The 15,119-nt window shown below is 37.8% G+C and overlaps 1 protein-coding gene across 1 annotated transcript; it reads left to right on the plus strand.

Moving 5' to 3' along the window:
* The first annotated feature begins 1,961 nt into the window (after positions 1 to 1,961).
* LOC109165191 (pre-mRNA-processing-splicing factor 8A) lies at positions 1,962 to 13,669 on the plus strand. The gene is made up of 26 exons (XM_019313852.1): positions 1,962 to 2,423; positions 3,027 to 3,150; positions 3,272 to 3,364; positions 3,490 to 3,880; positions 4,231 to 4,708; positions 4,805 to 5,595; positions 5,693 to 5,778; positions 5,897 to 6,079; positions 6,203 to 6,517; positions 6,671 to 6,975; positions 7,055 to 7,509; positions 7,614 to 7,740; positions 8,237 to 8,478; positions 8,586 to 8,709; positions 8,990 to 9,179; positions 9,269 to 9,376; positions 9,624 to 9,877; positions 10,056 to 10,672; positions 10,757 to 10,863; positions 10,959 to 11,213; positions 11,284 to 11,757; positions 11,889 to 12,050; positions 12,145 to 12,342; positions 12,474 to 12,752; positions 12,870 to 13,112; positions 13,227 to 13,669. Exons 1-26 carry the CDS (start codon positions 2,098 to 2,100, stop codon positions 13,416 to 13,418), a joined length of 7,119 nt encoding a protein of 2,372 aa, XP_019169397.1. The 5' UTR covers positions 1,962 to 2,097; the 3' UTR covers positions 13,419 to 13,669.
* The last annotated feature ends 1,450 nt before the right edge of the window (positions 13,670 to 15,119 follow it).

Here is a 15,119-nt window from a genome sequence, read left to right on the forward strand (position 1 = left end):
GCACATCAGTACATGTCAAATGTATTACAGATGAATGTAAAATGTATTACAGGTGCAAGTAAAATTTACACTGAGTATCAAAACTAAGAGCACCTAACGTTATAACTAGGTGCACCTATAATTATAAGTAGTTGTACCTAGGTGCATGGACGTTAACAATGTAAAATTACATGCACTCATAAGTGAAAGTAGATGCACTTGTAAGTGATTTTACCTGCACTTTTTACATGCAAAGGTACACCAACTACTTGCAATTATAACACATTTACATGTATCAAAGTTCGAGTTATTTACGAAAATGTCACTGCGTCGTTTTTTTAAAATTACATATGATTCGTTGATCTGGACACATGGACAACGCTGAGTGATTCTTATTTATCTCCTAGGCGGCTGTTCGCATGAGAGTGTGCCCTATATATATATGTGTGTGTGTGGGGGGGTGGGGTGGGGGGTATGGCTTTTATGAAAACCATGCCCCAATATAGAATTGTGAACTAACATGGGTCATTGAAATTAAACAATCCACAATTGTGATCAAATAATCATAGTCCTCTAATTATCGTTTCTTAAGACACATGTGAGTAAATATAAGTGATGCAAAAGGCAATTTGGTCACCATGATAGTATCAATTCACGACAAAAATAGCGTAAATATTTCACCACTATCATTTTTCAAACGCATTCACCATTTATAAGTTTTATATTGTTCTACGATACTAACTTTCAACACCTCGAACTGCTCCGACCACCATATTGACATCCTTATGGTAATCGAACATATAACGTATGCAGTCTTTGTAGTACGAGTACTAACCACATGCATTCATTTGATACTCATTGTGCATTCATTTGATACTCATTGTGCATTCGTATTGTTTTGATAATGTATTCTTATACAAAATGTAGTGCATCGATCAATCTCTGGTTGTGCGTCTATTTCGCGAATCTTATTAGCTTTTGCAAACACAACTTGAACAAATAGCATGCCCATGCTATAACAACATGCACAACACCTCCCTCACATAATACATATCTTTACCGCTAGCAATGCACAATTGTACATATGGGAGTGCACACAAGTGTATAACATTTTGTAAGTGCACAACTTAAACCTCTAAACCCTAAACCTTAAATCCCAAAAAATTGACAATATAGTGCATAATCGACGCTCTCGAACCAATGCAAACCCAACGTCCTACGGTGCATCGCACTAAGTGCAACATTGCACATCATCACATTCTACAATGCATCACCCGCGAGAAATATTCGCAATCGGAAAAAAAAATCATAAACGCATACACAAGCAATGATACCCAATGCCATATAAAAATGCACAACCCAAAGTACTACGTTGCACCACACTTTACGCACCAATGCACAACTCAAAAGTCTATGGTGCGCATCTCCTTAAAATCACATATTCGTCAACAACCTAATCAGAAGCATACTCCAATAAAAACGAAGGAAAACGATGACATATCCGGATGAAAAAAGAAGAAGGAAACTACCGGAAAAATGATCAAAATCACGATGTGAATTGTATAAAAAAATCGTACACAAAAAAATAACATGTAAAATTACACCATTATCCCTGCGTATTAAATTATAAAACAATAATCATAAATAAATTTAATCATGGCCATGACATTTTGCCGAACGAAAATTCCATATTAAATCACAGTTTTCACCTAAGGATTAATTTTCATATGAACCGAATTATATATATATATGTGCGCGCGTATTAAACTCTATATTAAATGTTATGTTTGTTTAAAAAAAAAAAGAAAGAAAAGAAAGTGAGAATAAGAAAAAGAAAAACGAAATGAGACATCCAGTTGGGCCGCCGTGTTGCAATGACCAGATCTAGCGCACAGCCCACATACCAATAAGTCGGCCAGCTGAACCGCCTTGACGGCCCTGTACCCGTTTTTATGTATCAGAAGAAGGGCTAGGGTCTATCCAAACCCCCCTTTCACTAATTCACTCTCTCCTCGATCGAGAGAAGTGAGTGCTGCACTGTTTTCCCTCTCCCTCTCTCTTCATTTCTCCTCCAACGTATCTGCAATCGTTAGGGTTTTGTAAATTTGTACAGTAGGTATGTGGAACCAAGAGATGTGGAGCAACAACGCGCCGCCTGGCACCGCTGGGGCAGTCGGTGGAGGAGTACCGCCGCCTCCACCAGGCACTGCTGGCGGACTTCCGCCAATAATGCCTCCGGGGACTACCGGAGCAGGACCTTCTAGTAGCGGAGGGCCGCCTCCGCCGCCTTCGTACACTGTTCTGCCGACTGAGGCTCAGCTCGAAGAGAAAGCTAGGAAATGGATGCAGCTGAATTCTAAGAGATACAGTGACAAACGGAAGTTTGGTTTCGTGGAGACGCAGAAAGAGGATATGCCTCCCGAGCATGTTAGGAAGATTATTCGGTAAGTGTTCCATGTACGGGATTCCTTTATGTATCTACTTTCAAACTTACGATGGAAAAGCCCTGATGGATCTTTATTGGGGTTACCAAAATGGCGAGGGATTAGATTTAATTAATCAATTTTAAGCTTGCTTGAGCTCTGAAAGTTGAAAAGCTCCTCTGGGACTTGTTTGTTCTGAGTGCTTTTAAACCACATGGAGTTACATGTATATGCGATTTACATGTTGCTAGGAGGATGCAAACTACACTTGACATTAGAAAGTCATAACTGAAAGAGCAGTTGACTGGAGATGCTAGTATATCTTTAATTTACACCTCCAATTGAATAAAGGAACCTCAATTCAAAATATCACAGAGGGCTACTAAGGGGAAGATTGATATGATCTAGTTGCATATGTTGTTAATCTTTTTCATCTTTGTGTGTTATGATCAAAATCACGTCTGTAATGTCATGACTTCTCTGCAATATATTTGGTGCTGTTATTATGGTTCTTCATCAATGCACACACTGTCCTTCATCTAATCAAGAAACAGAAAGGAGTGAGAATAGCTATTGAGTTCTTGTATTATTATTATTATTTTTTAATTTTTAAAAATTGTGCAGGGACCATGGGGATATGTCTTCCAAAAAATATCGTCATGATAAACGTGTGTACCTTGGAGCACTTAAATTTGTTCCGCATGCTGTTTACAAGCTCCTTGAGAACATGCCTATGCCTTGGGAACAAGTATATTCCTCTTTTCTTCTTGTTGTCTTCTGCAATTTTGTTTAAATATAGGCTTCAATGTGGAAATCCTCATTTGTTTTACTTACCTTGAGTTAACTCTTAAATACTATTGTCTTTGTAGGTGCGTGAAGTGAAAATTCTGTATCACATTACTGGTGCTATCACATTTGTTAATGAGATACCATGGGTTGTTGAGCCAATCTATCTAGCACAGGTTTGCAACTTTATCCTGCTGAATAAATATGCTTATATATGCACTTGGTACCTTAGCAAGCGGACAATTTATTATGATCACAGTGAATTTATTTATTGATTATTGATGCTTATGAAACCTTGCAGTGGGGTACAATGTGGATTATGATGCGACGAGAAAAGAGAGATCGGAGGCATTTCAAGAGAATGCGCTTTCCTCCTTTTGATGATGAGGAGCCTCCACTTGACTATGCTGACAATCTTTTAGATGTTGATCCTTTGGAGCCAATTCAATTGGAGTTGGAGGAAGAAGAAGATTCTGCTGTGTATAACTGGTTTTATGACCATAAACCTCTGGTGAAAACAAAGCTTATCAATGGTCCTAGTTACCGAAGGTGGCACCTTTCTCTTCCAATTATGGCAACGCTTCACCGTTTAGCTGGGCAGCTGCTTTCTGATTTAACTGATCACAATTATTTTTATTTGTTCGATATGGAATCCTTTTTCACGGCTAAGGCACTCAACATGTGCATTCCTGGTAACACCTCCATTATTTGCTCTTCTGCTTTTTTTTTTTTTTTTTTTTTTTTTTTTTTTTTTTTCTTCTTCTTTCTTTCTTTCCTTGCCCTACATTTTTTTTTTTGGAATGCTTTACTCTGGTGGTGGCCTATCATACTCCTATCTCTTGTAGACAAGTATGCATTTATGAAGGTATAGATACACTAAATAACCAGTGAAGAAAAAGAAGAAATGGACCTGTACCCTAAATTTTATCTAGTTTTGTCTACCGCATACCAAGTTCTTTCCCATTTTGTACAAACATGTACTGTGATTCTAAAGTATATTTTAGATATTTGTAGAATTTTTTTCTCAATGGCTCCTTTGCAGGTGGCCCAAAGTTTGAACCTTTGTATCGTGACATGGAGAAAGGAGATGAAGATTGGAATGAATTTAATGACATCAATAAATTGATCATTAGGTCACCTCTCAGGACAGAATACAGAATTGCATTCCCTCATCTCTACAATAACAGGCCAAGGAAAGTGAAGCTTTGTGTATATCACACTCCTATGATTATGTACATAAAAACTGAGGACCCTGATCTGCCTGCTTTTTATTATGATCCTCTGATCCATCCGATAACATCTAAGGAGAAGAAAGAGAAGAGAATTCTTGAGGATGATGATGATGATTTTGAATTACCTGAGGGTGTTGAACCATTGCTCAAAGACACTCAAATATATACAGATACTACTGCAGCTGGTATATCGCTACTGTTTGCCCCACGTCCATTTAATATGAGATCTGGCCGCACACGGCGGGCTGAAGATATACCCCTAGTGTCAGAGTGGTACAAGGAGCATTGGTAGGGCCTGGTCTTTTATTTCATGTGTATTCTTAGATGCTGTTAGGACACAGATTTAGTTATTCCTTCTTAACTTGTGATCTTACATTTGTGCAGCCCTCCATCTTATCCTGTCAAGGTCCGTGTCAGTTATCAGAAATTGTTGAAATGTTTTGTGCTGAATGAACTGCATCATAGACCGCCTAAGGCTCAGAAGAAGAAGCACCTGTTCCGTTCTCTTCAGGCTACAAAGTTTTTCCAAACTACAGAACTGGATTGGGCTGAAGCTGGTCTTCAAGTTTGTAAGCAGGGATACAATATGTTGAATCTCCTGATTCACAGGAAGAATCTGAACTATCTTCACCTTGATTATAATTTCAATTTGAAGCCTGTAAAGACTCTTACAACCAAGGAACGTAAGAAATCACGCTTTGGTAATGCTTTCCATCTTTGTCGAGAAATTCTGCGTTTGACAAAGCTAGTAGTTGATGCAAATGTCCAGTTTCGTTTGGGGAATGTAGATGCATTTCAGTTGGCAGATGGCTTGCAGTATATATTTTCACATGTTGGCCAATTGACGGGTATGTATCGGTACAAGTACCGGCTTATGAGACAGATCAGGATGTGCAAAGATTTGAAGCATTTGATTTATTACCGATTTAACACTGGGCCGGTTGGAAAGGGACCTGGTTGTGGTTTCTGGGCACCAATGTGGAGGGTGTGGTTGTTCTTTCTACGTGGCATAGTGCCTCTTTTGGAGCGGTGGCTTGGAAATCTACTTGCAAGGCAATTTGAGGGACGACATTCTAAGGGAGTGGCTAAAACTGTTACAAAACAGCGTGTGGAAAGTCACTTTGACTTAGAGCTTCGTGCTGCAGTTATGCATGATGTACTTGATGCTATGCCAGGTGTGAACCCCCACCCCCCTATTTCCTTGTGTTGGGTTTTAATCGTTCCCTCCTTGCCTGTAATTTTGTAATTTTGGTGGTGTTTATATATTTTCAGAGGGTATCAAGCAAAACAAAGCAAGAACCATCTTGCAGCATCTAAGTGAGGCTTGGCGTTGTTGGAAAGCAAATATCCCTTGGAAGGTGCAGCATTTGAGTTATCTAGATTAGTCTGTGTGATGGAATAACTAATTAATTATAGATTATAGATATAAATTCATGTTTTAGGTTTTAACCATGTGTGCCTTCTTGGTTCCTTTAGGTGCCTGGTTTACCAGTTCCAATTGAGAACATGATCCTTCGTTATGTGAAATCAAAGGCTGATTGGTGGACAAATGTTGCCCACTATAATCGGGAGCGTATTAGAAGAGGTGCAACTGTTGACAAGACAGTTTGTCGAAAAAATCTTGGGAGATTGACTCGCCTTTGGTTGAAGGCAGAACAGGTTAAGATTGTTTTCATGTCCTTCAACAGTTTTTGCAGCTAATATCTTCTAGACATTTTGTTTACATTTTTGAAATGCATATACAAGAGGATTTGTGGTAAATAGCTTTTATCATTGTATCAGGAACGACAACATAACTACCTAAAGGATGGTCCATATGTCACGCCAGAAGAAGCAGTGGCTATATATACCACTACTGTACATTGGTTGGAGTCTAGGAAATTTTCTCCTATTCCATTCCCACCATTGTCTTATAAGCATGATACGAAACTTCTTATTCTCGCTCTTGAGAGATTGAAAGAATCTTACAGTGTTGCTGTAAGGCTAAATCAGCAGCAAAGGGAAGAGTTGGGTCTCATTGAGCAAGCTTATGATAATCCACATGAGGCATTGTCAAGGATTAAGCGTCATCTTCTCACCCAGCGTGCCTTCAAAGAAGTAATTAACACATTAACTTGACAGTATTTTTCAGTATGCTTGTGTAGTTAAGGAATGGGTTTTCTTTTTATGTTTTTATTTTATTTTATTATTTTAATTTAAAAGTTGTTTTTACCTTTAAACTAATAACCATCTTCTGTATGCATTTTCTAGGTTGGCATTGAGTTCATGGACTTGTATAGTTACCTTATTCCGGTCTATGAGATTGAGCCACTGGAGAAGATTACTGATGCATATCTTGACCAATACCTATGGTATGAGGGTGATAAGCGTCATCTGTTCCCAAATTGGATTAAACCTGCTGATTCAGAGCCACCACCACTACTAGTCTACAAATGGTGCCAGGGCATTAACAACTTGCAGGAAATATGGGATACTAGTGAAGGGCAATGTGTTGTCATGCTTCAAACTAAATTTGAGAAATTTTTTGAGAAAATTGATTTGACCATGCTGAACAGGTGAGCATTGTACTGTTTATTGCTGATTAGACCTAAGTGCTGAAATCTTTTGATCCTTATTTTCACACTACTTCTGCAGGCTTCTCCGGCTGGTACTGGACCATAATATTGCTGATTATGTCACTGCAAAGAACAATGTTGTGTTGTCTTATAAAGACATGAGCCACACAAACTCATATGGGCTAATACGTGGTCTCCAGTTTGCATCTTTTGTTGTTCAGTATTATGGGCTTGTGCTGGATCTTTTGCTTTTGGGTTTGACTCGAGCTAGTGAAATTGCTGGTCCACCACAGATGCCTAATGAGTTCATTACTTACAATGATACTAGAGTTGAGAAACGGCATCCCATCCGTTTGTACTCTAGATACATTGACAAGGTGCACATATTATTTCGCTTCACTCATGAAGAGGCACGAGATCTTATCCAACGGTACCTTACTGAGCATCCTGATCCTAATAATGAAAATATGGTCGGTTATAACAACAAGAAATGCTGGCCAAGAGATGCACGGATGAGGCTCATGAAACATGATGGTACCTTACAATCTTACATTATTCTTCAATCAAGATTCCCAAGTATATTTTGGTTATATTGAGTTTTCTTCTGAAGCTGATTATTTTATGTTTGATTATTTCAGTCAATCTAGGGAGAAGTGTCTTCTGGGACATGAAGAACCGACTACCAAGAAGCATCACCACGTTGGAGTGGGAGAACAGTTTTGTCTCTGTATACAGTAAAGATAATCCCAACCTGCTTTTCAGCATGTATGTATCTTCTTTAGTCACACATCAATTCATTTATTGTTTAGGGTGTTTTCTTATTTGCTTTGATTACTATTTTAGGATGCTCAATGTGCATCTAATTGGACTTATTCATTATCCGTTATCTCTATCTGTTGCTTATGGGGGCAGCGTTCTAATTCTTGCGTCTTGGAAACTTGTTAGAATTTTGGTTATTCAATCAGCACATTACTTTCTTTGTTCTTTAGAATGCTGCTGTCATATCTCTTTCATTGTTCTATATACTTGGAGGGATGAGGTCTAGGTAGAAGATTTATTTATTCTCTATTCCTTGAACTTCCATTCTGCTTCCAATTGCTCAATGATATGCTAAAATAGATTTGTATCTTTCTATGTTCTTTGTTTAAGTGTCTTGATTGACTATAGATCACAGGAGATTCAGGGATGATTAAATAAGCCTTGATTTTATATTGTGCCTAATAGATTTGACATTGCCTTCATGTGAAATATGATTGTGCAGGTGTGGATTTGAAGTTAGAATACTGCCAAAGATAAGAATGACTCAGGAGGCATTTAGCAATACAAGGGATGGAGTATGGAATCTGCAGAATGAGCAGACGAAGGAACGGACAGCTGTTGCCTTTTTGAGGGTGGATGATGAGCATATGAAGGTGTTTGAGAATCGTGTGAGGCAGATCCTCATGTCTTCTGGCTCTACAACATTTACAAAGATTGTTAACAAGTGGAATACAGCTCTTATAGGTAAGATAATGGTTTATGATTCAAATTTCTACCTTTGCATCTTTGCATGCTTGATCTTTTGACTTGATTTCCTTTTTAACTGAATGATTTTATTTCCTTGTTGACAGGTCTCATGACATATTTCCGTGAAGCAACAGTGCACACTCAGGAACTACTGGATCTTCTGGTCAAATGTGAAAATAAGATACAAACTCGTATCAAGATAGGGTTGAATTCAAAAATGCCCAGCAGGTATCTGGACATATCTCTACTTTGTTTTATTTTTTTGTTTGGAGCACTTTTCTCTATCTGTTTATCTTAAATTATAGCAATTTTTCTGTTCTCCTAATAAATTATAGTACATGATTATTGAGATTAATGGTAATCCTTATTCCTTAGCTACTGTAGTGTTAGCTTAAAGGGAATACATCGTTATTAAACAATGTTTACATCAAATTTCAAAGCGTACATAAATATCTTATAGGTTCAGAGAACTGGCTAATGAAAATACCTTACTCTTTGACATCTGAAGGTTCCCTCCTGTAATCTTCTATACACCGAAGGAAATTGGGGGACTGGGCATGTTATCAATGGGTCACATTTTGATCCCTCAGAGTGATCTTCGGTATAGTCAACAAACAGATGTTGGTGTGACCCATTTCAGGAGTGGGATGAGTCACGAAGAAGACCAGTTGATTCCAAATCTTTACAGATACATACAGGTATACCTGTGATTCTCAAGCGTGTAATCTCAATTCTTATGACTAAAGATTAATTGCTTCTGTAATAACTTTTTGCGAGTCTGTCGCAGCCATGGGAGAGTGAATTTATTGATTCACAGAGAGTTTGGGCTGAGTATGCATTGAAGAGGCAGGAAGCTCAGGCACAGAATAGGCGTTTGACACTTGAAGATCTGGAAGTGAGTGCTAATAATATCAATTTAGTTTCCTCCCCACTTTGTGGGTAATTCAAACATTAGTTTATTTATGAAGTTATTGTGGAGTTCTCTTTTCTTTAATCACTGAGGGAGCAGGAGGTGTTTAATACGTAGTATGAATTTTCATTTTTGACTTTGTTTTTCTCCTGAAATATTCCAACTTTTCATGGCTTTATGTTCCTGACTCTTCTGTAAGCTGCCCCATTTACTCTGCCAATTTGGTTTGTAGGATTCTTGGGACCGTGGGATACCTCGAATAAATACTTTGTTCCAAAAGGATCGTCACACCCTTGCATATGACAAAGGATGGAGGGTACGGACTGATTTTAAACAGTACCAAGTTCTTAAACAGAATCCTTTCTGGTGGACACACCAGAGACATGATGGAAAGCTTTGGAACCTGAACAACTATCGAACAGATGTAATTCAAGCTCTTGGAGGAGTTGAAGGAATTCTTGAGCATACGCTATTTAAAGGAACATAGTATGTACTCCTCTTCCTTCACCATCACAATTATCAGTTTATCACCCCTCAGTCCAACTGATCCCCTCACAAGCAAAAAAAGATACCTAAGCAAACACACTAAAGGAAATCCATGCTCTTTATGGCATTTGTTTTTGGATGTTTTCTTCTATGATTGACTTTTGATTTGATTTTTCAGCTTTCCTACATGGGAGGGTCTTTTTTGGGAGAAGGCTTCAGGTTTCGAAGAGTCCATGAAATATAAGAAACTGACAAATGCACAGAGATCTGGGCTTAACCAAATCCCTAACCGTAGGTTCACACTCTGGTGGTCACCTACAATCAATCGTGCCAATGTTTATGTTGGTTTCCAAGTGCAGCTGGATTTGACAGGGATTTTCATGCACGGAAAGATACCGACTCTAAAGATCTCATTGATTCAGATATTCCGTGCTCACTTGTGGCAGAAGATCCATGAAAGTGTGGTCATGGATCTTTGCCAGGTTCTAGATCAGGAGTTAGATGCATTGGAAATTGAAACTGTGCAGAAGGAAACAATTCACCCCAGGAAGAGCTACAAAATGAATAGCTCTTGTGCTGACATTCTTCTATTTGCTGCACATAGGTGGCCAATGTCAAAACCTAGTCTTGTGGCTGAATCAAAGGATGTCTTTGACCAAAAGGCAAGTAATAAATACTGGATTGATGTGCAGCTTAGATGGGGTGACTATGATTCTCACGACATTGAACGATACACCCGGGCAAAGTTTATGGATTACACAACAGACAATATGTCTATTTATCCATCACCAACTGGTAAACCATTTGTATATTTGAGCAATTGTTTATTTTCATTCAGTGTGTTAAGACACATATGAATGCTATTTGGTTCCTATGCAGGTGTAATGATTGGACTTGACCTTGCTTACAACTTGCATTCTGCATTTGGAAACTGGTTCCCTGGATCAAAGCCATTATTGGCTCAAGCGATGAACAAGATTATGAAGGTGCCTGTGATTTGAATTCTTCTCATTTACAGCTTTATTTCTACATTATGAAATATGACAGTAATTGCTAAGCTTATATGTGTTGCATTATGCAGTCAAATCCTGCACTATATGTTCTGAGGGAACGGATAAGGAAAGGGTTGCAGTTATATTCTTCAGAACCTACAGAGCCATATCTATCATCCCAGAACTATGGAGAAATATTCAGCAATCAGATAATTTGGTTTGTTGATGACACAAATGTGTATCGTGTGACTATTCACAAGACCTTTGAAGGGAATTTAACCACAAAACCTATTAATGGAGCAATTTTCATTTTTAACCCAAGGACAGGGCAATTGTTTCTAAAGGTTTGCATTTTGAACTGTGATTGTTTATTCCCTGTTTAGGCATGGCATTGATATACCTTGGTTTTTGCAGGTCATTCACACAAGTGTTTGGGCAGGACAAAAGCGGTTGGGGCAGCTTGCCAAGTGGAAAACAGCTGAAGAGGTGGCTGCTTTGGTGCGTTCTTTACCTGTTGAGGAACAACCAAAACAAATTATTGTGACTCGTAAAGGAATGCTTGATCCATTGGAGGTTCACTTGCTTGATTTTCCTAATATTGTTATCAAAGGAAGTGAGTTACAGCTACCCTTCCAGGCTTGTCTTAAGATTGAGAAGTTTGGTGATCTGATACTAAAAGCTACTGAACCACAAATGGTTTTGTTCAATATATATGATGATTGGTTGAAAAGCATCTCCTCCTACACGGCATTCTCCAGACTTATCCTCATCTTACGTGCACTTCATGTAAACAATGAAAAGGCTAAGATGTTACTCAAGCCTGACAAGTCAATTGTCACTGAGCCACACCATATCTGGCCTTCTCTTACCGATGACCAGTGGATGAAGGTTGGTTTTTCTATGCTGACTTTTATGCATCCATTACTCTTTTTGTGTGATGTGTGGCATATTAGCCCATTGTTTTAAGCCTATATGGTTTGACTCACTGTTGTCATGATATGAAATTATAATGATTGCAGGTTGAGGTTGCTCTCAGAGACCTCATACTTTCTGACTATGCAAAGAAGAACAATGTTAACACATCGGCATTGACTCAGTCTGAGATCCGTGATATTATACTTGGAGCTGAGATTACTCCCCCTTCACAGCAGCGGCAACAGATTGCAGAGATTGAGAAACAGGTGTGTGGGTTTGGACAAACTGGGCTGCTTTACTATATTCTGTATTTCTGTTTGACACTCGCCTAATTGCTAATGTTATGATATTTCTTTGCAGGCAAAGGATAACACTCAGTTGACAGCAGTCACCACAAGGACCACCAATGTCCATGGTGATGAATTAATTGTCACTACAACAAGTCCTTATGAGCAGTCTAACTATGCCTCTAAAACTGATTGGCGTGTCAGAGCAATTTCTGCCACAAACCTTTATCTCCGAGTGAATCATATTTATGTGAATTCAGAGGACATAAAGGTACTAATCTTGTTGATTTGATAACAAAAAACTGTTTCTGTTACGCTATTGTAATGTTTGTCTGATTAATGTGTTGCTATAATTTGGAAAAAAATGTTTTGTTAAGTTTATGTATCAACTGTTGTATGCAGGAAACTGGCTATACGTACATTATGCCAAAAAATATTTTGAAGAAGTTCATATGTATTGCTGATCTCCGAACACAAATTGCTGGATATTTGTATGGTATAAGTCCTCCAGATAATCCCCAGGTGAAGGAAATTCGATGTATTGCCATGGCACCACAGTGGGGGACCCATCAGCAAGTGCATCTACCGTCTGCTCTTCCAGATCATGACTTCTTGAATGATTTGGAGCCTTTGGGATGGATGCACACTCAACCGAATGAACTTCCACAATTATCACCACAAGTAATACTTCCCATTACCAATTCTATTTTTCACGAGTCAGTGGATTCTGCAAAGAGTTCTATTCCTAGGATTGTTCTTCTTTTCATATCATCTTCTAAACAATTTATTGCACTGTAGGATGTCACTTCTCATGCAAGGATTCTAGAGAACAACAAGCAATGGGATGGAGAGAAGTGTATCATTTTGACATGCAGTTTTACACCTGGATCATGCTCATTAACTGCTTACAAGTTGACACCTACAGGATACGAGTGGGGCCGTGCTAACAAGGACACAGGAAGTAACCCTCATGGTTACTTACCAACTCATTATGAGAAGGTCCAAATGCTTCTGAGTGATCGTTTCCTCGGTTTCTACATGGTATGTTTATGTCCATCCTGACGGAACTACATGACTTGTCATGCAATTATTATCTCCTTCCAAGGAGGATTTTGTATACATCAAAACTTACACTTGTTTTGGAATTTTTCACAGATTCCTGACAATGGCCCATGGAATTACAACTTCATGGGGGTGAAACACACAGTCAGCATGAAGTATGGGGTAAAACTAGGCACCCCGCGGGAATACTATAATGAAGATCACAGGCCAACTCATTTCCTGGAGTTCAGCAACATGGAGGAAGGTGAGACTGCAGAGGCTGATCGAGAAGATACATTTTCTTAATCCACTTCGAATTTCTCACTTCACTTGTATCTCTAGACTATAGATATTTAGCTGGAATACGATATCTGAGGGAAAATGTGTTTTAGTTGTTACTTCTAAAGGTGTAAATACATGTTACAGAAATTTAGTATGATGCAACCTTGTACTTGATGTGCTATGCTAGAGTTGTTGCTTTGTAAACAGCCAGGTGGTTTCCAGTGTAATTCTCCCAATTTGGGAAGGGAATGAGCAGATTTTGTTTTTGAACATTATATGGTACCTGCTGCATGATTGTCTTGTTTATTCAAATTCTAACTAGTGCATCACCTTTATGGTCATGACACTTTAATTGTGACACAACAAATGACTATGAAGCTAGTCCAACAACTTTAGGGTCATGACACTTCATAACATTGGAGAGAACTTTTACATTGTCTATGCAAAAATTAATTGAGGATTGGATTACCACCCTCAACATATGAATTAAAAAATAGAAAAAAGAGTCATCATCTAATTAATTCTAAAATGAATCATGAAATTCATATATAATATTCATTTTGCCAAGTTGGATGGGAGAGAATGTGAGGTAGAGAAGAGAGAAGAAAATGAATTCCCAGTATTTTGTTCTCTCCCTTCTCTCTCCTTATAATATAATAAAAATTCCTCAAAAAGTATGCCTAATGATACACCTACCCATCATTGCTGTCAAGAGCAGATTACCCGTTTTACATATTTACACTCATACATATCAATAGTTATGCCGTGCAACCGAATGTACCATGCGCATGGTGCATACGATGCAAAACGACGTCGTTTTGACTAAAAACGCGCATCTCACTTAAAAAAAAAAAAAGGAATAAGGTTCAAATTGGCCACTGAACGTAACCTGAAAATGCAATTAGGCCACTGAACGAAAAAAAAGTGCAATTAGGCCACTGAACACTCCAAAAATGTGCAATTTCACCTGATAGCAGGTTACCCTCAATTTTAGCAGGTTATCTGCTTACGTGGCAGCTGAGTTGGCATTTTTAATAAATTTTAATAATAACTTTTTATTAAATTTTTTTTTTAAAAAAATAAAAACGACTTTATTTTATTTTTTATTTAATTTTTTCTAATTTTTTATAAAAATTTATTATTAAAATTAATTATTAAAAATTATTTAAAAATTATTTAAAATGCCAACTAAGCTGCCACGTAAGCAGGTAACCTGCTAAAATTGATGGTAACCTGCTATCCGGTAAAATTGCATACGTTTGGAGAGTTTAGTGGTCTAATTGCACATTTTTTGAGTGTTCAATGGCCTAATTGCACTTTTTTTTTCGTTCAGTGGCCTAATTGCATTTTCAGGTTACGTTCAGTGGCCAATTTGAACCTTATTCCAAAAAAAAATTCAGGTTCGATTCTCGGCAATAACATTATTGTGGATATATAGTTATGAATTTCTGAATATATAGTTATAAATTTGTGGATATATAGTTATGAATTTATGGATATTTAGTTCATTCATTGTAGATATTTACTTCATTCATTCACTATAGATATATAGTTATGAATTTATGGATATATAGTTATGAATTTCTGGATATATAGGTATGAATTTATGGATATTTAGTTCATTCATTGTGGATATTTAGTTCAATCTTTGTGGATATTTAGTTCATTCATTGTGAATTTTTACTTCATTCATTCATTCATTGTGGATTTTTACTTCATTCATTC

The sequence above is a fragment of the Ipomoea nil genome, unplaced genomic scaffold, assembly GCF_001879475.1.
Source record: "Ipomoea nil cultivar Tokyo-kokei standard unplaced genomic scaffold, Asagao_1.1 scaffold3069, whole genome shotgun sequence".
NCBI classification, from domain to species: Eukaryota; Viridiplantae; Streptophyta; class Magnoliopsida; order Solanales; family Convolvulaceae; genus Ipomoea; species Ipomoea nil.